The 26,924-nt window shown below is 51.3% G+C and overlaps 1 protein-coding gene and 1 long non-coding RNA gene across 4 annotated transcripts in view; one reads left to right on the top strand and one right to left on the bottom strand.

The window, feature by feature from the left end:
• LOC128844737 (uncharacterized) overlaps positions 1-9,270 on the top strand; it is a 32,062-nt gene extending 22,792 nt beyond the window's left edge. For 2 of the 3 annotated variants that reach the window (XM_054042684.1, XM_054042682.1), the window contains exons 10-14: positions 617-759; positions 2,027-2,140; positions 3,621-3,827; positions 7,124-7,217; positions 8,489-9,270. In XM_054042684.1, the coding sequence (XP_053898659.1) occupies positions 617-759; positions 2,027-2,140; positions 3,621-3,827; positions 7,124-7,217; positions 8,489-8,552 (622 nt within the window). In that variant the 3' untranslated portion in view covers positions 8,553-9,270. The remainder of the gene's footprint in view (positions 1-616; positions 760-2,026; positions 2,141-3,620; positions 3,828-7,123; positions 7,218-8,488) is intronic. The other variant, XM_054042683.1, reaches the window with a different exon arrangement.
• Positions 9,271-11,966: 2,696 nt separating this feature from the next.
• Positions 11,967-22,812, bottom strand: LOC128844988 (uncharacterized). The gene is made up of 2 exons (XR_008446583.1): positions 20,359-22,812; positions 11,967-12,275 (listed from the first exon to the last, which is right to left on the bottom strand). It is a non-coding gene; the product is annotated as an uncharacterized LOC128844988 (long non-coding RNA).
• Positions 22,813-26,924: the final 4,112 nt, after the last annotated feature.

The following is a 26,924-nucleotide window of genomic DNA, read 5'->3' as shown; positions in this document are numbered from 1 at the left end:
TTCCTGACAATACAATGTGGCTTGCACTGCTTCTCCTTGTGGTAGAAAAATATTGTCTTTTTCATCATGGGGAGAATAGAAGCACAGTGTTGCCAAGTCTTGCAGTTTTGTTATGAGTCTCTGAGTGGGGGTGAGCATGAATATGAGGGTGTGTAAAAGTTTCTAGTCCTGGGTGGGTGTAGAGAAACACTTGACCACTAAAGGCTCAGAAAACACTCCAGAAGGCAAATAATCACTCCAAAATGAAGGTGTTTTTTGAACAATCTCATTATTTTTGAACACTGGAGGTTGGCAATATTGAGGTTGTTACCTCACTTCCAACCAGAATCAAGCTATCCAAAGTCAAATAGCCTTCCCTATGGCCAGAGACTCTCAAATATTCTGTTCCCCATCAGGGTCAAGGCAATTGGTTAATCCTGTCTCTGGGACACCTGCAAAAACTGATTAAAACACCTTCTACAAACATGCCTGTCCTAGCAAGCCATCCGCCATCTTGGATGAGCCTCCCCCATTGGCAGAAGCTGGGATTTTGAAGGGGAGGCCGTGGCTTGAGTGTCTTGAAGAAGCCCTTGAAATGCTGTATTAGTGAGATCTGACTCATTTCTCTTGGGGACAGGCCAGTGTCTCTGAGCCGCTGCTCCTGCTGTGATGTGAGTGCTGCGCTGGTGTATGCCATCTCGGACCCTACACCTGGCTTGGAGAACAGCTGCCCCCTGAAGTCATTTGCTGTGGATCTTGATATGTGCCTGCTGACACCCAGTAAGAGGCGCTATCATCTCATGTGGTGTGGGGTTGGGGAGAGGCCTGGACTGATTTGAGGGAAATATTTTTGCTGAGTGTCCCTCCTGATATGGACCAGACAGTGTGGAGAATGAATGCATTAGTTCACCATGTCAGCGTGGACTATGCTGCACTCAGAGGCGAGCGGGGGGGTGTGCTGGTGATGGGGCCCCATGCCATTCGACCATTGGGAGTGTCAGTCCTGTCACTGGTGGGGTGGTGTTGACAGGCAGGGCAAGGTATTTAATTCCAGGCACCTCTCTGATCAGCCCTCTGTGGAAAGGCCATTCACTTTTCAGCAATGACAGGAAATCCCACCTCACGTCTCTCTGATGATAACTGGGGCATAGTCCGGGGGACCAAAAGCAAACCACCCTGTCCCAGCCCAGCAGGTCTAACTGTTGCAACAGGAACAAAGTGTTTGACATAACCGTAACCCCTCAGGTTGGTGACAGCGCATAGGAGAGTGTCCTACAGCCCTGCTGCAAGAGACTTGTCAGGAGCTGGGCTATGTTCAGTGGGTTTCCATGTCTTTGGCTCATTGCAGTGCCTTGCACCCTGCCAAAGAATCCATTATTTGAGCAGAGTCTTAGCCAGAGCCTGCTTGAGGAATGGGTGGAACTGCTTCCCCGTGGTTGTTGTCAGACAGCTGCCTCAATCCATCAGCCAGCTGAGGAGCATGGCTTTCCCCTTCCCCTATCTCGTGCAGTATTCCCAGGCTAGGAAGCTTGGGACTGGAGTTCTGATCCCCTTGCCTGGTCTTGTTTCATTGCCACTAACACCTAGGTTACCATGGGGTAGGGAGCATTCGGTAAAGCTGGCATACAAGTCTATGGAAAACCAGAAAAGAGGCCCACATACAAGCAGAAATATCAGATGTTTCTATAAATTAGAAACCTCCTAGGGGAAAGGGAGTGAAGCTCCTTATGAATTTTGGCATGAGCCCAGCCATTGGTGGTGACACGTGACTGTAGAAAATCCAACTCTCGTCTCAGTCCCTGAATTCAGTGGATCCATAAACGCCCTGGACAAACTCAGGCCAATACGAGGAGAGTGGAATCCCCTCACAACTGCTCTGTCATTTTGTCCTCTTCACCCTCTAACTATAGCTAGTTCCAGGACCTCCCATCCAAGTAGTAATCAGCCCCAACCCTGCCTAACTTCTGAGATCAGACAAGACTGGATGCTTTCAGGGTTATATGGCTGTAGACTAATTTAATAACAACATCTCCCCCTCCTCCCCTAGATTGCTCTATGTGGACCCCAAACTCTGAGAGGGCGCATGACAGCCTGGAGAAGGTATTAACGAAATCCATAGAGGAAAACTGTGCCTGCGGCATCTCCCAGTTCTATCTACACGGTCAGTACCAAACCCACTCACCTTCATCAAAATCCACTTTATATCGCCCTTCTCCTATTCCCGACCCCAGTGCAGCCCAGCCTACGTACTCTGACTGAAATAAGGAGGATGGGGCACTTTTATCTTCCTGGTGTGTTATGAGAGCAATGAACAGGCAGCCATTGGTGATAAAGGAAATGGACCCTTCCCAAAACATATGCTTCACTTAGAGACCTCTTGCACTGGCAGTCTGAGGTAATTCCTGAGTGTGATAAAGTAGGAGGGTCTGGCCAACACAAGGTGGGTGGGAAAGGAAGTAGCGAGAGGCAGGATCTGCCATTGGGGAGAGGAACATGAGGGAGGAGGAGGGTCTGATGTGAGTTGCTCATAACCAAGAAATGGCCAGTGCTGCAGGGAGGATGGAGAAAACTAGTCTCTTTCCTTTCTGCCATGCTGCAGGAAGCACAGGGAGAGTACCAGCACCTTGCAGGAGGTCTGAAAAGTGACCTGCCATTTGTGGCTAACTCCCACCAACTCTAATGGCAGTAAAGCACTGCTACTTGTGCCTGGGAAACACCCCTGCTCCTAGCTGTTTAGCCTGGAACAGGTATTTTGTTATCAGGCTTCTGCTAAATGCCTTCTCTGAACTTTGGCTTGGATTTGGCCAAAACATCTACCTGAACCCAATTTTTTGGTACAACCCCCTCTTGGAGTGTCAGCCCAGAGTTCTGTGCATGGTAAAGCTCATCAGAACTGTGGTGAAAGTTAATGCAATATAACCGGGAGAGGGGCATTCAAAAATCTGTGTTGAATGACTCCCTAAACAAGCATCGTACATGAGCAGAAATGGTCCTATAGACTCTATCCCATTGAGGAGGCCATGAAATAAATTCAAACGCCTAAATGTGCAGAGGAAAAATTGGGTGCCCTCCTTGAAACACCTTAGAGGGGCCCAATTTCCAGATGGTGGGTGCTCAGCACTTTCTGGAAATTGGTCCCTGTGAAGGCTTCAGGGATTGGGCCTCCCCTTAACAGAGGCTCCCAAAGTTACTTGTCACATCTGAACAGGTAGACCAAGCCAGCTCTGGAGACATGTAAGAACTATTGCTTTTCAGGAAGTGAAGTACTCATATTTTATTTTGTAAAGCTGGTAACTTGGATACTACTTTCTATCCATGACAGTTTATCAAGATGTATCCCTATTGGCCTTTCTACACTGAACCAAACAGAGAGGGCACAAAATTGAGTTCGGAATGGGAACCTGATTATGGGCTAGCCTACCACCTCTCCAGAATGAAATCCGAGATGGGCTGATGGGAGGTAGTGCATTGATGGGGCTGGGGGCCAGGGTTTGGGTTTGCGTTTGCAGCACATTGGTTTGGATTTGATGGTGCTGAAATCTCATGAATTTTTGAACCGAGATAGAAATTTTGCAGATTTATGGGGGTGGGGAGGAGAAAGGCAACCCATCCAAACTGAACCAGAATCTCTTCTTTTCCAGCAGAGCTCAACTTCACCTGCACAGACTCCATGTTGCAGCTTTCAGGTCAGGTGTGGGCCAAGTCACCAGAGCAGCAGCATCTAATTCTAAACTGGCACAGGGACTTCGCCGCCAGCCCTCATCCCTTTTCTGTGGATGGGAGAGTACTTAAAACAAACAAAGAGTGTGTCACTCCAGACAACGCAGTGTCAGCGTCACAGAATGGCTGTGAGTAAAGGAAAAATTGGCACAATGATTCGCCCACAAGCTCGAGTGTGCTGGGTCTAGAATGCCAGCTCTGTAGAATATCCATGGTGGATATTCTACAGAGCTGGCATTGAACAAGGATGAGGGGGGTGATCTAAAGCAGGTGACATCTAGACCCTCATCTCCACAAACGGGTCTAGTAGAAGCCAATGGGACCTGGCCCTAGAGAAGTAAGACGATTCAGCTTCTCTGAAGTTAACGGTGATGTGCTAGTCCTGTCACTTCTGTAGTAGTCTTGCAATGTGCAAAACTAAAAAAGACCAGTCTTTTCAGAGAGCAGTGTGAAGGACTGTATGCCTTGCTGGAAGGCACTCTGCTACCCTAGGGTTACCAGATGTCCCATTTTTAAAGGGACAGTCCCGTTTTTTGGGACTTTTTCTTATATAGGTGCCTATTACCCCCCAACCCATCCCATTTTTTCACAGTTGGGATCTGGCAACCCTATGCTACCTTGATGATGGGCATGGTCAGGGCTGGATTAACTTTTTGTTGGCCTGGTACCAAACATATTTGTGGGCCCCCCATTGGGGAAATAGGGCATGTGATGGGGGCGGTCTGCAGAGCGAGGGGCCGGTTGGGGGCAAGGAGGCGCAATGTAGCGGAAGTTGCCCCCCCTCAGCCCAGCACAAGGGCACTGTTTACAAACCCACAACTGTTAGATGCACACTGGCCCCACCCAGCCCTGCACTGCCAGTGTGCCCCTTCCACACGGCCCTCCTGCCCAGTGCCCTGCCCTTATGCCCAGCACTCCCTCACCCAGAGACCTCCCCCACAGATTCCTATGCCCAATGCCCCCGGACCCGCTATGTCCAGCTCCCCCTGCCCAGAGACCCCTTCCGCTGACCTTCCACCACAACTGCACAGCACCCTGCACACCATACCCCCTGCCCAGCTCCCCCACCCACAGATCCCCTACTGTCCAGCACCCCCTTCACAGTCCCACCATCGCAGCTATACAGCGCCCCATATTCCTGAGGGAATTCTGCATCAAATTCTGTGCATAATATTTTAAAATTCTGCAATATTTTTTTTTTACAATAAATAAATGTGCTCCACCATGGCAGTGGGGAGCACAGGTCACTGGCTGCATGGAGGTGGGAGAATACCCTGCAGCCTCCCCCGCCCCCTTGGGACAGGGACTTGGCAGTGAAGCTGAACCTGACCCTGACACAGCACGAGGGCCAGGCCTGCCACAGAAACACCCTGGGGCCTTGCCCCTTTTGCCCAGGCACACCAGATGTGGGCAGGGAGGCTCAGCCTGGCAGCAGGACCCAAGTGCAGAGGGACTTAGTGTGGGGGGATCTAAATGGGGGTAAGAGAGTTCTGTGGGGGGAAGTCTGGGTGCAGGCAGCTCAGTGGGGGATCTGGATGCACAGAGAGGTTCCAGGTGCAGGGACAATGGGAGTCTGCAGGAGGGACCAAGTGAAAGTGGTTGGAGCTCAGTTGGGTGGGAGGTGTCTGGATGCAGGGGAGGTGGGATTCATTTGGTTGGTGGTCCAGGTGCAGGTGGTTTGGGCTCAGTAGGGAGGGTGTCTGGGGGGGGGGCTCATCGGGGTGGTACAGATGCAGGGGTGGTGAGGCTTGTCAGGATGAGGGTTTGATGGGCCTGCTTAACAGGGGAGCCCCAGCTGCTGCCAAGGGGATCTGCATGCTAGGCCTCCGCTTCCCCTATCCCCTTCTCTTCCCCTCCCCTCCCATGCCCCTTCCCCACCACTCCATCTCCTCCCCATCCCACCCCCTTCATTCCCCCTGCCCCCGCTTCCCCATCCCCTTCTCTTCCCCACTGCTCCATCTCCTCCCCATCCCACCCCCTTCCTTCCCTCTGCCTCTTTTCCCCAGCCCCGCTTCCCCTGCCCCCGCCCCCTTCCCCACTGCCCCATCCCACCCCCTTCCTTCCACCCTGCCTCTTCCTCCCTGCTCCCGCTTCCCCTGCCCCCTTCTCTTCCCCATCCCATGCCCCTTCCCCACTGCCCCACCTCCTTCCTTCCTCCCTCACTGCCTCTTTTCCCCTGCCCCGCTTCCCTCATCCCCTTCTCTTCCCCACCGCTTCATCTCCTCCCCAGGCTTGGGGGGCAGGGGGAATCGCACCCCCCCCCCCCAGCATGAGCCGGCAGAGCAGGCTGGGGCTGGGTTGCTGCACTTCCTGCCTCCTGACTGCAGGGTGGGCCCGACCCTGCACTCACGGGGCTGCAGGAAGTGGAGTGACCAGGCCCCAGCTCACTCCGCTCTGCTCCCCTGGCTCCCAGCCTTGGGACTGGGGGGACAGGGGGGAACTGCCCCCCAGCACTCACCAGTGGCGCGGAGCGGGCTGGGGCCTGGTCGCTCCACTTCCCACTGCCCGGTAAGTGCAGGGCGCTGCAGTCCCCCGGGACGTTTCTCAGGGGAAGGGATGGAGTGGGGGCGGAGCTGTGGCGGAGCAGGGGTGGGAAGAGGCAAGGCGGGGATGGAGCAGAGGCAGGGCTGGGGTGGAGGAAGGGTGGGAAGGGGCAGGGCTGGGGCAGAGCAGGGGTGGGAAGAGGTGAGGTGGGGACGGATCAGGGGCAGGGCTGGGGCAGAGCAGGGGTGGGAAGAGGCGGGGGCAGAGCAGGGTGGAGCAAGGGTGGGGGCAGCTTTCCTGGCCGGCATATCCGGCCGGGGCCCCTTCTGACTCTGGGCCTGGCGCCATGGTAAACCCGGTACTGGGCACGGTATAAGGCCCTGAATAGAATATAAGCCCTTGCTAGGTTACAGAATTAGTCACAACCCGCACTGTCTAACCTGCAGTAAGTTCACATTCAGCAAACCCTAGCCTCAGGTGGCCAAAGCAGCTCAATAGCCTTGCAGCCAATGGCATGCACTCCAAAGAGCACAATCAATGACCCTCCCGCCGCATGAAACGTTGTCCTATTTGGTGATGGCACAGCAATGCTTCATTGTAGCCCTTGGGATATGCCTGATCTTACAGGATTCAAAATGTGGGGGAGAGCTCCATATGGGGCTGTACCGCCACATCTTTTGCTCGCAGCACCCCAGTAAAACAATACACCACCTAGGACCAACAGCAATTCAAAGCGGGTTACAGTTAAAACAATAATGCTGTGTCGTGAGCTTTTTCCAGGGATTTGAGCCCAGTGAGGTGCAAAGACAAGGCTGTATAGGTCACTGATGTGTTCACTATAAGGAACCTTACTCTCCTGAAGTGCAGTATCTGCTAGATGAGCAATACCTTACATAATTCAGCCAAATCTCCACCTGTCTTCCCTTCCTTTTTCCCACAGCCTCCTTCCAAGCCTGGGAAATAGCCCTCTTTGTTCTGGGATCTATCCTGCTCACACTCACACTAGTTGCTGTAGCCGTCTCTTACTTCAAAAGGTAAGAAATCATCATGTCTACCCATTGCCTTATGTACCAGGGGCAGCCACGAGTGACTCCTTCCCTACCCTACCCCATCATGCGTCAATGATCCTGTCCTTAGTGTGGGGCTTAATGCTCTACCGAAAGACCTGTGCACTCCACAAGAGACTGGACCTAAATTCAGTGGTGGGGATCCCCTGGTGCAGCAGACTGCAGCTCCTCCATCAGTTTCAGGTCATCTTGTAATGGAGGGTTTTCATGAAGTCAGTATATGATCAGTGTATAGAATACCATGGGTGCCATGTTAAACTCAGTCTGTTTTCTGCTGCTCAGAATGCTTGTACTGATAACTTCTGCCATTATGTTTTGGCAAGGGGGAAGCTGGAGGCCCTGGTGACAGGGTAGAGAAGTGTGGGGGCTCCTGGCGCCCTGGGATGGGGAGGGGACTCTCTTAGCACTAGGGAGGAGTTGCCTCTTGTCCCTTGAAGGGCAGGAGAGATGTGACTTCCCACTTAGAGTCAGTCCCCCAAACAACTAGTTCCTGTCTCTGGCTGCTGCCAAGAGTCTCAATCTCCCGGGTGTTAGTGTGGTATCACTGATAGGCTCTTGGATGGCTTTGCTGATGTTATCCACATTGAAAGCTTTGACAATACTGAATTTTAAACATTATTTGTAACTAGAGCAGAGAAGTTCTTTTCTCACTAACTCTTCCCCATTTGTTCAAATACTTTTATTTTGTATATTTGATAGGACACCGTCTAATCAATTTACTTTCTCCCAGTCTACCATGGGCTGAAAAAATACTTAAATCTGAATAGGGGATTAGAAAAACCCTTTAACATTTCTTTAAAAGGAACTTTAGGTATAGCCTGTGGGGGCTTAAAAATTGATTCCTAAAAAATCAGTCAGACACATACTCAACTTGAATTTCTTGAAACTAATAATGTTATGTGCATTGCCACTAGAAGGCCTCAGAGTCAACACTCATAAGCTGAATGGGGATAGTGGATACCTCTGAGCTTTGTCTGCAGACTTGGGAAGACAATACTGTCCACTAGCTGCATTTAGTTCATAGTTGGAAGGTTGTCAGCATAACTATAAGGACTAGAAGGTTATTTTTAAATGAAGGTTTGGGTTAGCTTTTATAGTAAGTCTAAAGCCAGGGCTACAGAATTGTTAAACATGAGACCCTGACTGTATTGGGCTGCATGCTTAGGGGCTCTCCCTTTATCCACCCTCTATGAAGGAGCAAAGCAACTAACCTTCTCGCATTTTCACCCATTTTTTAGACACTCCCTGAATTACACCACCATAGAAATGAATGACCGCAGACAGATGGCAGCAGACTTCTAAGCCTTCCAGGAAAAATGTCACTGGCAAGATCCATTATTCTAGGGGTGGGTGGGGCTTGCATCTCAAGGTGAGCGAGCTGTCTGTCCAGTACCCTCCCCGACACCAGGATAGTTGCACAGACCCACTCTACAGCGAGAATGTAACTTTACATTTAAAGTGCCTGGGTTATTTTTTAAACTCTGAGTGGTCTACAACTGACTAAAAGATTTAAGAAATGGGCTTGTGGCAGATGCAGAGCTTGAAAGGCCCTGAGCTGCAGCAGGATGGCTGTCCCCATTGTGGATGGGCTGCCAGACTGGGTGAGGAGACGACAATATTGTTCCCTAGTCTTCTCCCAAGACAAATTTGGTACCGGTGGTAAATCAAGTGGTGGCAGCTTGCAGGGGAACGGGAACTGTCCCAAGCTCTAGTCAGCTGGGGAAAAGATTAACAGAAGGACAGACTGGCTTATCCTAGAAGATGAGCTCAGTTCTTATTCGGCCTGATTGCTGCTGTACATGTGAATAAAATTTGTTACTCCAGTGGATAAACAATCTTCCTTAATCCTTTCTGTTCCAATTCCATGTTAGATGCTCTAGGCCTTTCAAAGGCCCTGCCATTCTGATGACAGTGTAGCAGGGGCCACAGGTTTACAAGCCTAAATGCATTAATATGAAGATGGGATGGTTTTGCATGTGATTGATACATAAAGTTTGCTTCTAATGTGATCTGGGTAGAACTTCTCTGGTTGAGAATCTGTTATTTCTGCCCCATGAGGGCCCTAGCCTGACTGTGTCTAACCCAGGGGTGGGCAAACTGTGGCCCATGGGCCGGCTCCGGCTCCTCAGGGTTTTGGATCCGGCCCACAGGATTGCCCCTCATGGTGCCTTGGGCCCCACGCTGCTCTCAGAAGCGGCCGGCACCACATCCCTGTGGCCCCCGGGCGGGGGGGCAGAGGGCTCCATGCGTTGCCCTTGCCTCCAGGCACCGCCCCCCCGCAGCTCCCATTGGCTGGGAACAGGGAACTGCAGCCAATGGGAGCTTCAGGGGAGGTACCTGGAGGCGCAGCAAGGGCAGAGCATGCTGAGCCCTCCGCTCCCCTCCCCCAGGGGCCACAGTGCTTCCTGGAGAGGTGCGGGGCCGGGGACAGGGCAGGCATGCAGGGAACCTGCCCTGGCCCCAGTGCACACTGCTGCCACCCCAGATCCACTTTAGGTAAGTGGCGCCGGGCCGGAGCCCGAACCCCTCCTGCACCCCACCCCCCAACTCCCTGCCCTAAGCCCCCTCGTACACCCTGTACCCCTCCTGCTCCCCAACCCCCTGCCCTGAGCTCCCTGCTGCACCCCTGTGCACCCAAACCCCCTGCCTTGAACCCCCTGCCGCACCCCAACTCCTCCAGCACCCCAACCCCCTTCCCTGAGCCCCCCATACACTCCGCACCCCTCCTCTGCCCCAATTCCTTGCCCTGAGCCCCTTACTGCATCCCCTCCCACACCCCACACTCCCTCCCGCACCCCAACCCCCTGCCTCAGCTCTGCACACAATTTCCCCACCCAGATGTGGTCCTCGACCCAAAAAGTTTGCCCACCTCTGTCTAACCCCTAACCCTGTAAGATTGTTTTATGCTTCAAGCAGGGTCTTTGGTGTAAGACATTCTTCTCATTCCTTGTCCTGCAGTACCTAGAGCTGCCTGAGGAGGCACGCATTGGAGCAGCTGAGTGGTAGGGGGAGAGGATGGCTGTTTAGCAGATTTCCTCTGGTCCCTCTTCAGATGGGATCTCTTGCCTCCACCAGGTGAACAACTCAGTACCAAATAGCACGAGCTCCCTAACTGATGATTGCAGATGTGGCATGCTACTTGTGCCCTCTACCGGTCAAACACTATACCAGAGTGTTCAAAGTCCTGGGTTACCGTATTTCATACTCCTCTACTGCGCTCACACATTCCTGTCAGAGTACGCACCCTGCGTTACGTACGTGACGTGCTCCATGCAACAGTCCCACTCCACCCCACGGTACGTACCCGCCCAGCCCGATAGTCCCGGTCCATCCTGCATTACGTACCTGCCGAACCCCATCAAATAAACCCTGCTCAACCCCTGTTACGAACCCAACAGGCCCCGTGCCAAAGTCCCGTTCCACCCATTATGTGTTCGCCCAGCCCCACCAACAGACCCACTACACCCCCCCGTTACATACCTGCCCAGCCCCGTGCAACAGACCTGCTCCAAGTGGCATTGCGTCCCTGCTGAGCCCCCTGTGACAGACCCGCTCCAGGCGGCATTGCATCCCTGCCCAGCCCCGTGCAATAGACCCGCTCCACCCCCCATTACGTACCCAATGGACCCCATGCCACAGACCCACTACACCGCGCATTACGTACCCACCCAACCTTGTGCCACAGTCCCACTCCCCCCTGCGTTACATACCCACCAACCTCCATTGACAGACCCGCTCCACCCTGCATTACGTACCTGCCGAGCCCCATCTGACAGACCCACTCCACCCTGCATTAAGTACCCGCCAAGCCCTGTCCGACAGACCCACTGCACCACGTGTTATGTACCCACCCAGCCCCATGCAACAGACCCACTCCAGGCAGCATTGCATCCCTGCCAAGCTCCTTGCGACAGACCTGCTCCACCCCGCATTACATACCCGCCCACCCCCGTCCAACAAACCCGCTCCACCCGCCGTTACGTACCCGACGGGCGCCGTGCCACAGAGCAGCTCCACCCTGCATCATGTACCCGCTGGGACTGTGCCACAGTCCTGCTCCACCCTGCATTATTTACCCGCCAAGCCCCGTCCTACAGACCCACCCCACATTACGTACCCGACGAGTCCCGTCCGACTGACCCACTCCACCCCGCATTATGTACCCTCCAAGCCCCATGCAACAGACCCACTCCACCCCACATTATATACCCAACAAGGCCTTCACCACAGACCCACTACACCCATTACGTACCTGACAAGCCCCGTACCATAGTCCCGCTCTACCCATTACATACCCGACAGGCGCAATGCCATATTCCTGCTCCAACCCGGGTTACGTACTCACCCAGCCCCTGTAACGATGCTGCCTTTGGTGGGACATTTCTGAGAATATCAATTCAGGACAAATTGCCTAGAGCAGGGCAGTTACAGCCCAAGGCTGGGGTTTCTCCACTTCTAAGGCACACCAAACCATCCAGCCAGAGAGGACTTTGGTTTTACCCCACTGGCTATGCGTAAGTCATACAAGCAATTCCCTTAGATACTCCAGTTTCCCAGTATCACCACCAGTGCCACTCGTTATGGGGACGAATGGTTATGAAAACCAATACCCCAGTAAAAGAAAAAAAAGGTTCTCCCGATCCCAAAGGACCAAGCCGCAGACTCAGGTCAATATATAAATCAGATCTTACCCACAAATCATGCTATTGCCAATCCTTTAGAATCTAAAATCTAAAGGTTTATTCATAAAAGGAAAAAGATATAGATGAGAGCTAGAATTGGTTAAATGGAATCAATTACATACAGTAATGGCAAAGTTCTTGGTTTAGGCACTGGTGGAATAAACTGCAGGTTCAAATCAAGTCTCTGGAGTACATCCACAGCTGGGATGGGTCATTCAGTCCTTTGTTCAGAGCTTCAGTTTGTAGCAAGATTCCTCCAGAGCTCAGAAGCAGGATTGAAGACAAAATGGAGGGTTTTTCAGGGCCTTTTCTCTGCCCGTGGAAGGACACTCCTTTGTTTTTACTGTGGAAAATCACAGCAGCAAGATGGAGTCTGGAGTCACATGGGCAAGTCACATGTCCATGTCACATATCCATGCATGACTCAGTTTGCAGGCCGACACCATTGTTTACATGTTAGTTTGAACCTTCCCAGGAAAGCTCAGATGTGGATTGGCGTCTCCCAAAGTCCATTGTCAGTTAAATGTTTCTTGATTGGGCACTTTCTGAGAATAGTCCCTTTTCAAGAAGCTAACCAAATGCTTCACTGAGGCTACTTGGAATCAAATACATTTAAGATACAAGTACGTAGCTCATATTCATAACTTCAAATACAAAAATGATACACACATACAACTTAGCATAATTATAACCAGCAAATCATAACCTTGTCATAGAAACCTCACACAACAACCTTTGTACAATATTTGCTGCAAATATATAACAGTGTGGCAACAATGATCTATACAGTCCTAGTTCATATAAATAACGTCACAGCCCTGTGCCACAGTCCCACTCCACCCCACGTTATGTATGCCCCCAGCCCCGTCCGACAGACCTGCTCCACCTCGCATTACGTACCCGCCGAGCACCATCCGACAGACCCGCTCCACCCCGAGTTACTTACCCGCCGAGCCCCGTGCTAGAGACCCGCTTCAGGCTGTATTGCAGCCCTACCCAGCCCCGTGCAACAGACCTGCTCCAAGTGGCATTGCGTCCCCACCGAGCCCTGTGCCACAGTCCCGCTCCACACCACAGTACATACCTACCCAGCCCCGTGCCACAGTCCCGCTCCACCCCGTGGTACGTACCCAACGAGCCCCATGCCATAGGGCCTGTACGTACCCCACAGGACTGTGCAACAGTCCTGCTCCACTCCATGTTACGTACCGGCCCAGCCCTGTGAGACATTCCCGCTCCAGGCAGCATTGGGTCCCCACCAAACCCCATCTGACAGACCTGATCCACCCCACGTTACATACTCGGTGGGCCCCATCTGACAGACCTGTTCCACCCTGCGTTACGTACCTGACAAGCCCCGTGCGACAGACGTGCGCCACCATGATTTACGTACCCAATGAGCCCCATCCGACAGACCCACTCTGTGATGGGTTGGGTCACAGAAACCCCCTTGGGAACTGCCACCTGATGTGCTGGGACTACCTCTGAGCCTGTTTTCCCTGCCAGCTTCAGTACCTTGCCTTGTTTAAGCCAGACGCACTTGCCTGTTGCACACACAGATCCAAGTCTGAACCACATCCTCCACAAGCTATAGGCTAAACTGAAAACAGCTTAAGAAGTGCTCCTGTCTCAAGCACCCAGATACCCAATGGGGTCCAAACCCCAAATAAATCCGTTTTACTCTGTAAAAGCTTATACGGGGTAAACTCATAAACTGTTCGCCCTCTATAACACTGATAGAGAGATATGCACAGCTGTTTGCCCCGCCCACCCACCCCACCCCCCGCAGGTATTAATACTTACTCTGGGTTAATTAATAAGTAAAAAGTGATTTTATTAAATACAAAACGTAGGATTTAAGTGGTTCCAAGTAATAACAGACAAAACAAAGTAAATTACCAAGCAAAATAAAACAAAAACATGCAGGTCTAAGCCTAATACAGTAGGAAACTAAATGCAGGTAAATCTAAATCTAGCCTCCTTCTAATCTGGGTCCAGCAATCACTCACACCCCTATAGTTACTGTCCTTTGTTCCAGTTTCTTTCAGGCATCCTTTGGGGTGGAGAGGCCATCTCTTGAGCCAGCTGAAGACCCAAGGGAGGGGTTTCCAGGGGCTCAAATAGACTTTCTCTTGTGGGTGGAAACCCCTTCTCTCCCCTGTGTAGAATTACAGCTCAAGATGGAGTTTTGGGCATCTACTCCACCCAGTGTTACGTACCCGCCCATCTCCGTGCGACAGTCCTGGTCCACCCAGCATTACGTACCTGACGAGCCCTCCTACAGACCTGCTCCACCCCACACTATATACTCTCCCAACCCTGTGCCACTGTCCCGCTCCACCCCGCGTTACGTACCCGCACAGCACCGTATGACAGTCCCGCTCCACCCCTCGTTACGTATCCATCCAGCCCCGTGCAACAGTCCCGCTCCAGGCCGCATTGCGTCCCTGCCCAGCCCCGTGTGCCAGATCCACTACACCCCTCGTTACGTACCCGCCCATCCCCATGAAACAGTCCCAGTCCACCCTGCCTTACATACTCGATGAGCCCTGAGCCCCAGACCCGCTCTGTGATGTTGCACTCTATATGATTTTATGAAAGAATGCTGATGAGTTTGAATATAATGTAACTAAAATATGCTTCATGCAAAAGGTCTCTTGTAAGGTATCATTACAAAGCTTATAATCTACTGAATGTGGTCATCCTATTTGTATAAATGTATCATTCTGGTATCTGAAACTAGAAATATGAAATATAACTCTGAGGGCCTACTGTAATTATGCAAAGTGTGAGCCATTAATGGTGGTTTGGAATCTTGATGGCTCCCATTAACCAGGACAATTGTCTGTAGATGGCTCTGTTTTACTTGTAAGTCTTCCTGTATATGTGTGTGCTGGCAAGTGGGTCATGAAGTCTTACAGTGACATGTGATCATGTCACCTGAACTGGAATCCATCTTTAACCTGGTGTCTTTCCATTGAGAAGGAGGGGGTGGGAACCCAGAGAGGGACAAAGGATTCCCGCCTTATGCAAAAGATATATAAGTGGGTGGAACAGAACAAAGGTGGAGCCATCATGAGAAATCCCCTAGCTACCACCTGAGCTGAAACAAAGGCTGTACCAGGGGAAAGGATTGTGCCCAGACTAGGAAGGCATCCAGTCTGTGAAAGAAACTTATTGAAACATCTCTGAGGGTGAGATTTTATCTGTATTCAGTTTTATTACTGTATTAGGCTTAGATTTGCATGTTTTATTTTATTTTACTTGGTAGTTCACTTTGCTCTGTCTGTTACTACTTGGAACCACTTAAATCCTACTTTCTGTATTTAATAAAATCACTTTTTTACTTATTAATTAACCCAGAGTATGTATTAATACCTGGGGGGCAAACAGCTGTGCATACCTCTCTATCAGTGTTATAGAGGGTGAACAATTTATGAGTAAAATGGATTTATTTGGGGTTTAGACCCCATTGGGAGTTGGGCATCTGAGTGTTAAAGACAGGAACACTTCTGTAAGCTGCTTTCAGTTAAGTCTGCAGCTTTGGGGCACGTGATTCAGACCCTGTGTCTGTGTTGGAGCAAACTGGCTTGTCCGGCTCAACAAGACAGGGTGCTGGAGTCCCAGGCTGGCAGGGAAACCAGGGGCAGAAGTCTCGGCACATCAGTTGGCAGTTCCCAAGGGGTTTTCTGTGATCCAACCCATCACACGCTCCACCCCGTGTTAAGTACCCACCCAGCTTCGTGCCACAGTCCCGCTCCACCCCCGGTTATGTACCCCACGGGCCCCGTGCCACAGTCCTGTTCCACCCGTGTTACATATCCGCCGGGCCCCATCCAACAGACCTGCTCTACCCTGCGTTACGTACACGATGAGCCCTGTGTCAGAGTCCCACTCCACCCCTGATACGTACTGACCTAGCCCCATCCCACAGACCTGCTCAACCCCCCCGTTACGTACCCGACGGGCCCCATGCCACAGTCCCAGTCCACCCCACATTACGTACCCGCCCAGCCCCATGCCACATTCCTGCTCCACACCGCATTACGTACCCACCCAGCCCCATGAGACAGTCCCACTCCACACCGCGTTATGACCCCACCAACCCTCATGCCACATTCCTGCTCCACCCCGCCTCATATACCCGATGAGCCCCATCCGACACACCTGTTCCACCCCACGTAACGTACCCGATGAGCCCCATGCCACAGTTCCACTCCACCCATCACGTACTGGCCCAGCCCCATCCCACAGACCCGCTCCACCCCGTGTTACATACTCACACAGCCCCATGCCACAGTCCCGCTCTGTGACGGGTTGGATCACAGAACCCCCCTTGGGAGCTGCCACCCGATGTGCAAAGACTACCCCTGCTTCTGTTTTCCCTGCCAGCTCAGGACTCCAGCACCCTGTCTTGCTGAGCCAGCCACTCCTGTCTGGCTCTAACACAGATCCAGGGTCTGAATCACTTGTCCCAAAGCCGTAGGTTTACCTGAAAACAGCTCACAGTAGTGTGCTTGTCTTTAGCACTCAGATGCCCAACTCCCAATGGGGTCTAAACCCAGATAAATCCGTTTTACCCTGCATAAAGCTTATAACACTCTATAACACTGATAGAGAGATATGCACAGTTGTTTGCTCCCTCAGGTATTAATAATTTGTTAGTCTCTAAGGTGCCACAAGTACTCCTGTTCTTCTTTTTACATACTCTGAGTAAATTACTAAATAAAAAGTGATTTTATTAAATACAGACAGTAGGATTTAAGTGGTTCCAAGTAGTAACAGACAGAACAAAGTAAGTCACCAAGCAAAATAAAATAAAATGCACAAATCTATGCCTAATCAAACTGAATACAGATAATCTCACCCTCCGAGATGCTTCAGTAAGTTTTTTCTCAGACTGGACACCTTCCAGGCCTGGGCACAATTCTTTCCCCTGGTACAGCTCTTGTTGCAGCTCAGGTGATAGCTAGGGGATTCTTCATGATGGCTCCTCTCTCCTCTTGTTCTCTTCCACCCCTTTATATATCTTTTGCATAAGGCGGGAACCCTTTGTCCCTCTGGGTTTCCACCCCCCCCCCCCCCACTGGAAAAGCACCAGGTTAAAGATGGATTCCAGTTCAGGTGACATGATCACATGTCACTGCAAGACTTCATTACTCACTTGCCAGCACACACATATACAGGAAGACTCACAGGTAAACACAGCCATCTGCAGACAATGGGAGTCATCAAGATTCCAAACCATCCTTAATGGCCCACACTTTACATAATTACAATAGGCCCTCAGAGTTATGTTTTATATTTCTAGTTTTAGATACAAGAGTGGTACATTTCTACAAATAGGATGATCACACTTAGTAGATTATGAGCTTTGTAATGATACCTTACAAGAGACCTTTTGCATGAAGCATATCCCAGTTACATTACATTCACTTATATTTTTATAAAACCATATAGACTGCACAACGTCACATGCTCCACCCCGCATTACATACCCACCCAGCCCCGTGTGATAGTCCCGCTCCAAGCAGCATTGCATCTCCGCCCAGCCCCGTGCGAAAGACCCACTAGACCCCGCGTTACGTACCCAATGGACCCTGTGCCACAGTTCCGATCCACCCCGCCTCAGGTACCTGATGGGCCCCGTGCCACAGACCCACTCCACCCCGCATCACATACCCAACAGGCCCCGTGCCACAGTCACAGTCCGCCCCGTGTCATGTACCCCCCCAACCCCGTCCGACAGACCCGCTCCACCCCATGATACGTACCCAAGCTCCATGCCCCGTTCCTGCTCCACCCCATGTTATGTACCTGCTGAGCCGCATCTGACAGACGTGCTCCACCCCGCATTACGTACCTGCCGAGCCCAGTCTAATAGACCCGCTTCACCCTGCGTTACGTAACCGCCCAGCCCCATGCCACAGTCCCGTTCCACCCACATCATATAACTGCCGGGCCCCATCCGATACCTGCTCCAGCCCACATAATGTACCCGACGAGCCCTGTGCCACAGTTCCACTCCACACATCACGTACCAGCCCAGCCCCGGCCCACAGACCCTCTCCACCCCCTGTTAAGTACCTGATGGGCCCTGGACCACAGTCCTAGTCCACCCCATGTTACATAACCCCCCAGCCCCATGCCACAGTCCAGTTCTACCCCAGTTCTACCCCGTTACATACTCTCCAGGCCCCATCCGACAGACCCACTCCACACTGCATTACATACCCGACGAGCCAGATGCCATAGTCCCGTTCCACCCGTGTTACGTACCGAATGAGCCCCGTCCACAGTCCCGCTCCAGCCCTGTTACGTACTGGCCCAGCCCCGTCCCACAGACCCTCTCCACCCCGCATTACGTACCCGCCCATCTCCGTGTGACAGTCCAGATACACCTCGCATTTCATACCCACCCAGACCCGTGCAACAGTCCCGCTCTGGGTGGCATTGCGTCCCCACCCAGCCCCGTGCAACAGACCCACTCCGCCCCGCATTACGAACCCGCCGAGGCTCACTGAACATACCCGCTCCACCTCACCCCGCTGAGCCCTGTCCGACAGACCCACTCCACCCCGCATGACTTACCCACCAAGCCCCATGCCACATTCCTACTCCACCCCGTGTTACGTACCCACCGGGACCCATCCAACAGATCTGCTCCACCCGTCGTTACGTACCCGACAAGCCCCGTGCCAAAGTCCCGCTGTACCCCTGTTACGTACCCACGCAGCCCCATCCAACAGACCCGCTCCACCCCCAGTTACATACATGATGGCCCTCTTGCCACAGTCCTGCTCCACCCCGCATCACATACCCAACAGGCCCCATGCCACAGTCCCGGTCCACCCCATGGTACGTATCCACCAAGCCCCATGACACATTCCTGCTTCACCCCTCATTACGTACTGGCCAAACCCCATCCTACAGACTCACTCCACCCCACATTACATACCCGACGAGCCCCACGCCACAGACCCACTCCAGGCGGCATTGAGTCCCCACTGAGCCCCGTGCAACAGACCCGCTCCACCCCATATGATGTACCCATTACGTACCCGCCCAGCCCCATCCAACAGACCCACTCCACTCCACGTCACATACCCACCCAGCTCCATGCCACAGTTCCGCTCCACCCTACGTTATGCACCCGCCCAGTCCTGTGCAACACTCCTGCTCCACATGGCATTGCATCCCTGCCCAGCCCCATGCAACAGATCCGCTCCAGGTGCCATTTCATAGATTCATAGATTCTAGGACTGGAAGGGACCTCGAGAGGTCATCGAGTCCAGTCCCCTGCCCACATGGCAGGACCAAATACTGTCTAGACCATCCCTGATAGACATTTATCTAACCTACTCTTAAATATCTCCAGAGATGGAGATTCCACAACCTCCCTCCAAACCTCCCAATTTCATCCCTGCCCAGCCCCGTGCGACATACCCGCTCCACCCCACGTTACGTACCTGCCCAGCTCCATCAGACAGACCTGCTCCATCCCAAGTTACGTACCCGATGGGCCCCATGCTACAGTCCCGATCCACCCCGCATCATGTACCCGACACACCCCATCCAACAGACCCGCTCTATAGGGGAAAAACTTCGGTGCTTAAAGTCTTAGGTTCGCCATCTTGAAATGTCCAAATAACAACTGGGAATCCATCTTGGCTGCCCTTCTTCCCCCCTCCTCAGTTGTAGTTTTCCGCCCTTTCTGCCAAAAGGCGGGAAACCAAGCAAACCATGTGACCTGTGATCTGCCCAGTAACAGCAGGGCATATTAGGGCCTGCACAGCAGAGGGAAGGGGCTGCCCTTCTGAGTGGCAGTCTGGAGGTGCTGCTGCTGCAACTGTTGGGAAGCACAGCAGACATCTCAGTTCTCTAGATTGTCTCAAAGGAGTACACTGAGCACTGCATTGTTTCATCTGGTTGCGGGAGGGAAATTCTCATTTGCATGCAGAGAGTGTGTCACCAGCTGCCACTCTTTCACTGAGGACAAACACACACCCACGACATCATAGGAAGGGGAGTACAAGCCAAGTCATCGTTGGAGCAGAGCTGTCATCCCCTGTTCCTGAGGTCCACTCCTTACCTGTGGGTTCCACCTACCTGGACGGAGCTGTCCTGTCATCATGAGGGTCCTCAGAGCTGCAAGATATAGTAGTGGTCCATTGATCCTCCATCCTCTTACCTCTGTCCTGTCCTAGGGGAGGGAACTTACCCTCAGTCACAGTCAGCATACTGCCAGTCCTTTACTTACCTTATAGCACCTGTTGGAGGAGGAGGGGTTTCTTGTTTTACCTGTTATAACGATGTTACCTCTGGTGGGACACGCTGTTGCCAATCCTTTAGAATCTAAAGGTTTATTCATAAAAAGAAAGAAGTATAGGTGAGAGTTGAATTGGTTAAATGGAATTAATACATACAGTAATGGCAAAGTTCTTGGTTCAGGCTTGTAGCAGTGATGGAATAACCTGCAGGTTCAAATCAAGTCTCTGGAGTACATCCACAGCTGGGATGGGTCATTCAGTCCTTTGTTCAGAGCTTCAGTTTGTAGCAAAGTTCCTCCAGAGGTAAGAAGCAGGATTGAAGACAAAATGGAAGGGTTTCCAGGGCCTTTTATATCCTCTGCCAGGTGGAAGGACACCCCTTTGTTCTTACTGTGGAAAATCAGAGCAGCAAGATGGAGTTTGGAGTCACATGGGCAAGTCACATGTCCATGCATGACTTTACAGGGAGAGCAGCCATTGCTCACATGCTACCCGAATGTTCCCAGGAAGATTTCTCATGTGGATTGGAGTCTCCCAAGGTCCATTGTCTGTTAAGTGTTTCTTGATTGGGCACTTAATCTGCAAATTCCTTTCTCAAGAAGCTGACAAACACATTGAGATACAAGTACATAACCAATATTCATAATTTCAACTACAAAATTGATACATGCATACAGATAGCATAATTATAACCAGCAGATCATAACCTTGTCTTAGACGCCTTATTTGACCTCCTTTATACACTATTTGGTGCCACTACAGGACCTTGGTTGCAACAATCATCTATACGGTCCCAGTTTGTGTCAATAACGTCACACCTGTGTTCCTAATCATTTGGTTTACCTTGTTTAGAGCTGTTGATGGTTTAATAAATACCTTGGTTGTTTTCACCCACACATCCTACTTAGTTATTTTTTTTAAAGGGGCTAATAACAAACCCTGATGATAGATGCAGGTATGGGGACGTTCCTCTAGATTGGTTTCAACAGTTTGGTGACCACGGCAGGACCCCATTTTTAGTTTGTTTTGGCCCTTTTTATTTTGCTGACTGTGACTGCAACCCAATGGTTGCATGGTTGGGTCTCTGTGCCACAGCGCACGTGGGGACAGAGATCGGTGGATAGGCTGCAAGGCCTGATGGCAGTAATGCCACCACAACCCACAGTTGGATAGCTGGCTGCCATAGGGTGATTGATTCCCTGCGGAGTCAAAGTGATTTTTGTTAAAAAGGGACTCTCGGCCAAGGCGGTTGAGTGGGCTTGCCATGACCAAGTACGAGTGACTCCTGGAACGGCCACTGGTCAGGGAATTCATGGGCAAGACCGCGGTGGTCTGTCAGCAGGGTACCGTTGTGTCCCACGGAGACCGATCAGCGAGGCGGGCGGTGGGTTGAGGCCATCCCGGCAACCACCATATCTAGTTAGGCCTAACTCTGCACACTGGTAGCAGTAGGGAAGCGGCAAAGCAAGCGGGAGTCAGTTTTGCTATAATTGTGGGCATCTTGGGCATACCCAAAAAAAACGCAGGCGCAAAACCCAAAAGCCTAGTCAGGGACAGAATCACAGCCAGTTGAATCCCTGCAGTACTTCACTGCCTTTTTGACCTAGTCCTGGTACTGCCCCCACTGTCCCCCCTTCCAGTGTTTTGTGTGTGGAGAGACCGGACATTGGGCAGCCGGGTGTCCAAACTGAATAACCCTGGGTAACCAACAACAGCCCCACCAGGTGTCTCAACTGACTGCCAACCCTTACTCACAAGAGGAAATGGCCAGGCTTTTAAATGCCATGACCCGCTAGGTATAAATCCCCCGAGGCCATACTTACAAGCATGGATAAGGGCCCAGCCATGCACAGTTCTCATGGACACGCAAGCGTCTGTTTCCATTACTGACCTCCCCCTCCCCACTACTAAACAGTATATTTCTATTTCAGGGGTAGGAGGTGCACAACTCATGGCTTATAAAAGCTATCCTGTTCTTGTAGAATCTAATCTATTATTTTGGACCCAATCCTCTTATATAGCTCCAAATGCAGAGGGGACTATTCTGGTCATGGACGTCCTCTGTGACCTTGCAGCAACTCTCAATCTTGCTCAGAGTACAGTTACTGATAAACTTATGCGTACTCATGCCATCCCCCTCCACAATGATACATTTCTCTTTTCTGTTGCACTGCCAAATCTGTGGCTCTTACTTGAGATACATCTAATCCTTTTTCAATAATTATGTTCCAGGTTCCCATCTGTTTGGGCAGAAAATAAGCTGTCTTGCAGTTCAATGCCTGCTCATCATTGCCCACCCATCCAAGTTACCAGTCAATTTCCTCCACCTACCAAGCAATCCTCCCTCAAATCTGAGGCCACGGACACGGGACGTAATATTATTTACTCTTTACTTCAGCAAGGCATACTGGTTCCTTGTAGAAGTGCACCCTCTTAAGCCCAGGACCCTCCAGAGACCCCCTCTGGAGCGGACGTACAGAAGGGAAATCAGGTCATGGTATTGGTCCATACAAATACCTCTGTGAAAGTGCAAGAAATTCCAAGATGGGTTCATAGAACCAGAATTAAAATATATACATAAATTCATTTTGTTTATATTGTATCCTTTTAGGTAACAAATTAATCCTCCCCCCCCCCCCCACGTTAATCCTCCTGGCAAACATACCTGATGCAGCCTCCTGGGATCTGCCCTTGGTACATGTTACCCAAGATATCTGTTTCAAAGCTGGCCAGTATGTGCAACTCCCTAGAGGAGGCAGCAGTGAATGGGTAAAGAAACCAGACACTTGGCTTGCCCCCAGACTGGACCACCTGGGACCTATTGTGGTTACAGCTTGTCTCCAAAAACATCTAGGCTCCACGGTCTCAATTCAGCTACCACAGCCTGGGAACAGTCTTTGGCTCCCTTCCTGCATTTCACCGGATCTGGACTGTAACTGGGTATTTAGCTTCAGGGGATGTGGGCAAACACATCTAGGACCCCCAATTTCAGAATACAAGGGAGGGATAGCTCAGTGGTTTGAGCATTGGCCTGCTAAACCCAGGGTTGTAAATTCAATCCCTGAGGGGACCACTTAGGGATTGGGGCAAAATCAGTACTTGATCCTGCTAGTGAAGGCAGGGGGCTGGACTCAATGACCTTTCAAGGTCCCTTCCAGTTCAAGGAGATAGGATATTTCCATTAATTCATTTAGCCCTGGCTGAGATGATTTAGTTGGGAATTGGTCCTGCTTTGAGCAGGAGGTTGGACTAGATGACCTCCTGAGGTCCCTTCCAACCCTGATATTCTATGATCATAGAATGTTGTGTCAAAGGCCAAACCACCCAAGCCCTTAGACATGCCAACACTGGGTTATGTTATGCTCTGACTGCAATTGATGTAGCCATAGAGGATTTTTCAAAATCATTAAGAAAACCTCAGATGCTATAGTCAACTTGTCCAAGTCACAAGCTAAAGGTCGTGCTTGTGATATGCTGTCTTGTAACCTGTTTAACATTGCAAAAGAAGATATGTTAGATGTATGCCTGGGTTTTCCCCCCATCCCATACCCTTTCCTCCCCCGCCCTTGCCCACACTGCTGGCATCTCTACACAACTAATAGTAGCCTCTCTACTTCCTCCAGACTCACCCTCCTCCTTCAATTTCCTTCTTGTGTATCCTTCTGTCATTTCTACTCATGTGTTTTCTTCTTTTTTCTGTTTCAAGTCTATTGAATATGTGGCTAATAATATGGTGTACAAAGTAGGGCTGTCTGGATACCTGACACCATCCCCTGACAATGCTACACTGATGACAACCTCGGACTGTTGCACAGAACAGACAATTACATCATGTGCTCATGTTCTACCCTTCGCCCTATGACCTCGTCCTCTTCTGTTGTTGTGAATGTCCTTCCTCTTGCAGATGGTGAAGTTGCTGTACAAGTATTCTCTACTCAGTGGTGTTTCATCACCACTGCATCTTATTACATGTACAGACCATTACAGTGCCAGGCAAATGCTTCCATGTGCCTTCAGATTACTAACTCATTTACCCTAGGTGATGTGCACCTCCCCGGCTGTGTGTTCGCTAAAATGACAGCGGCTCCTCGGTGGTATAACAACCTAGACCTAGACAACACACGGGTTCAACTGGCCAAGGAGCTACTACTCAAAGTGGTCCTGGCTGCTGCATCTGCGTTTACCGCCCTTCATAACCACGTCACCAAAGTCGCATTCAAGTCCAGCTCTCCAATCACAGGAGAGCCTGGCCAGGTTCCTGTTAGCCCCTCTTCAATTAAGGGGATTAGTTGGGGCTGGCAGGGGAGACCATGCCCTGATTACCTGAGCATCAGCACCTGTGGGCCTAATTAGCCAGCCAGCCATATACAGCTGGCAGGGGGGGCAGACTCAGGAAGGGGAGGAGCATATGGCTCTAGGTCCCTGCTGGTAAGGAAAGCTAGCAGTCCTGCAGGATGTTGGCCTGAAGAAAGTTTATATAGCTGGTGGTGGGAACTAGCACAAAGGAATAAAAGAGCACTGGTGCAAACACTTGAGGTGGTCTATGACTGAGTTTTGTGGAGGAGCCAGGAGGGCGCCGTTACAGTGGGCATTAACCATATAAGCTTATCAATTGTTTACAATTGTCAGTGCTGTTTGTGCTACTGAAATATTCCTGCTTGCTTGTCTGGGCCGGGTCCTGCTTTCCTCACTAAACTGTTGCTTTCCATGGGCACAAGCTTTGTTCCTTCTTACTGATAAGCTGAACTATGTACGCAGAGATAGCTAAGCCACTATAGCAGTTACTTCGGAAGGGGCAGGAATGGCAATGGGAGGAAAGCCATCAGCAGGCTTTCACCATGCTGAAGCAGGCTCTGGCCAAAGCCTTAGCCTACCCTAAACCTGACTGTCCCTCCTATTTGCAACTAGGAACATCTGATAGTGGCATCAGCACAGTCCTCTTGCAGGATCAGGGGACTGGGCTGCAGCTGTTGGCTTATGGCTCCAGAGTCATGAGTGAAGTTGAGAGGCAGTTCAGTGCTTGCAAGTGGGAGGTACTCGCCTTAGTTTGGGCACTTGGCCACTGGGAGTACCTGGTGGGGATGTTCCCCGTCATCCTCAGGACTTCCTACACCCCAGTAAGGTACCTCCTCTCTGGTCGGGTGAATGAGGCAGGGTGTCATCCCCTTGTTTGGACAACTGGACCCTCAACCTCCTGAATAGAGACATCACAGTGCAGAGATCACCCCAGTTGAGCATACTACTGTATGCATTGCTGACTGAAGGCCAGGACCATGAGTGCCCGCTTCCAGCACCGGACCCAGTCATTGTGTCACCATCGAACCCAGCTTCAGTAAAGCAAAGGAGCAGGGTTTAACCATCTGGTCCGTGGATGGAAGTAGCTAATACCAGGATGGCCACCCAAGGACTGGGTATGCTGCTTTTCAGCCCTCTTCCCAGCAAGTGCTGCAAGAAACTGTCAAGCCCCATTCGGCACAAGCTGTGGAAGTGGTGGCAATAGTACCAGTACTATATGAGGAGGACAGGAGCAAGCACCTGTGCATCTGTTCCAACTCAGAATGGGTGGTGCGAGAACTTACATCCTGGATGCCTGGAGCATGAGATCTGCCGACGGAAAGCCAAATAAGTACACAGCGTACTTGAGACATGCACGGGAGCTGGCTACCAACTGCGAGGGAGACACAGTCCTGTGTAAAGTAAAGGCTCACCGTAAAGACTCCACCAAAGCCTCTAGGTTGAACCATCAGGCTGACACTCTGGCTAAAGAAGCGGCACTCCTGGGGGAAGAGCATCTGTGGACCCTAACACCGTCCTTGCCTGTGATGAAAATACAGCAGCCAGGTGTTGATCTAAATCCACAGGTAGACATCAAGGAGCTGCAACAGCAGGATCTGGATGTGCAAAGCCTTCTGCAGAAGGAGAACTATAAAGGCTACTCTATATTTAAGGACAGACATCGTCTGATCATGGCCTTAAGGAAGAACTCCAAAGAGGCCCTTCTGGTCTCGGTACTTCCATCGTGCCTCCGTAAGGAAATGGTGACCCTTGCACATAACAGGGTCATTTTGGTGCAGACAAGACTGCGGATAGGATCGTCCGTGTGGCCTGGTGGCTGGACTTAAATAGAGACGTGGCTATGCACATCCAGTCCTGCCTAAGTTGTGCTGAGAACAATGTGGATAGCCATGTTGTAAAAGGCCCACTACAGCATCACCTGGCCAAGGGCCCATGGTGCCGGTTGCAGATAGACTTCATTGGACCTCTTCCTCGCACCTGTGTGGGAATCGATACTGTCTAGTGGCTATAGATGTCTTTACTAAATGGGTTGAGGCTTATCCTACCCGGAATTGCACTGCTGCCACCACTGCCAAGGTCCTCTTAAATGAGACCTTCACCCAGTTCGGTCTCCCTGTAGTCAACTCAGACCAGGGACCTCACTTTGTAGGTGAGATGACCAAGGTTCTTTACCAGGCTTTTGGGATCAGGCAGAGGTTCCACATAACTCAGAACTCGGGGATCGTTGAATGCACTAATTGAACCCTTAAGACCACTCTGAGGAAGATCATTGACCATCAAGGCAAAGAATGGGACATTAAGCTCCCCTTGATCCTCATGGCAGTGAGATCAATGGTAACAAGTCATGGTTTCACACCACATGAAGCCATGACCAGAAGAGCAATGGGGATTCCGGAACTCTGGTGGGTAGGAGGCCAACCCCTATA

The sequence above is a fragment of the Malaclemys terrapin genome, chromosome 10 (assembly GCF_027887155.1).
Source record: "Malaclemys terrapin pileata isolate rMalTer1 chromosome 10, rMalTer1.hap1, whole genome shotgun sequence".
Classification (NCBI taxonomy): Eukaryota; Metazoa; Chordata; order Testudines; family Emydidae; genus Malaclemys; species Malaclemys terrapin.
Note: the sequence above shows the minus strand (reverse complement) of the source record. Positions and strands in the feature narration are given on the sequence as shown.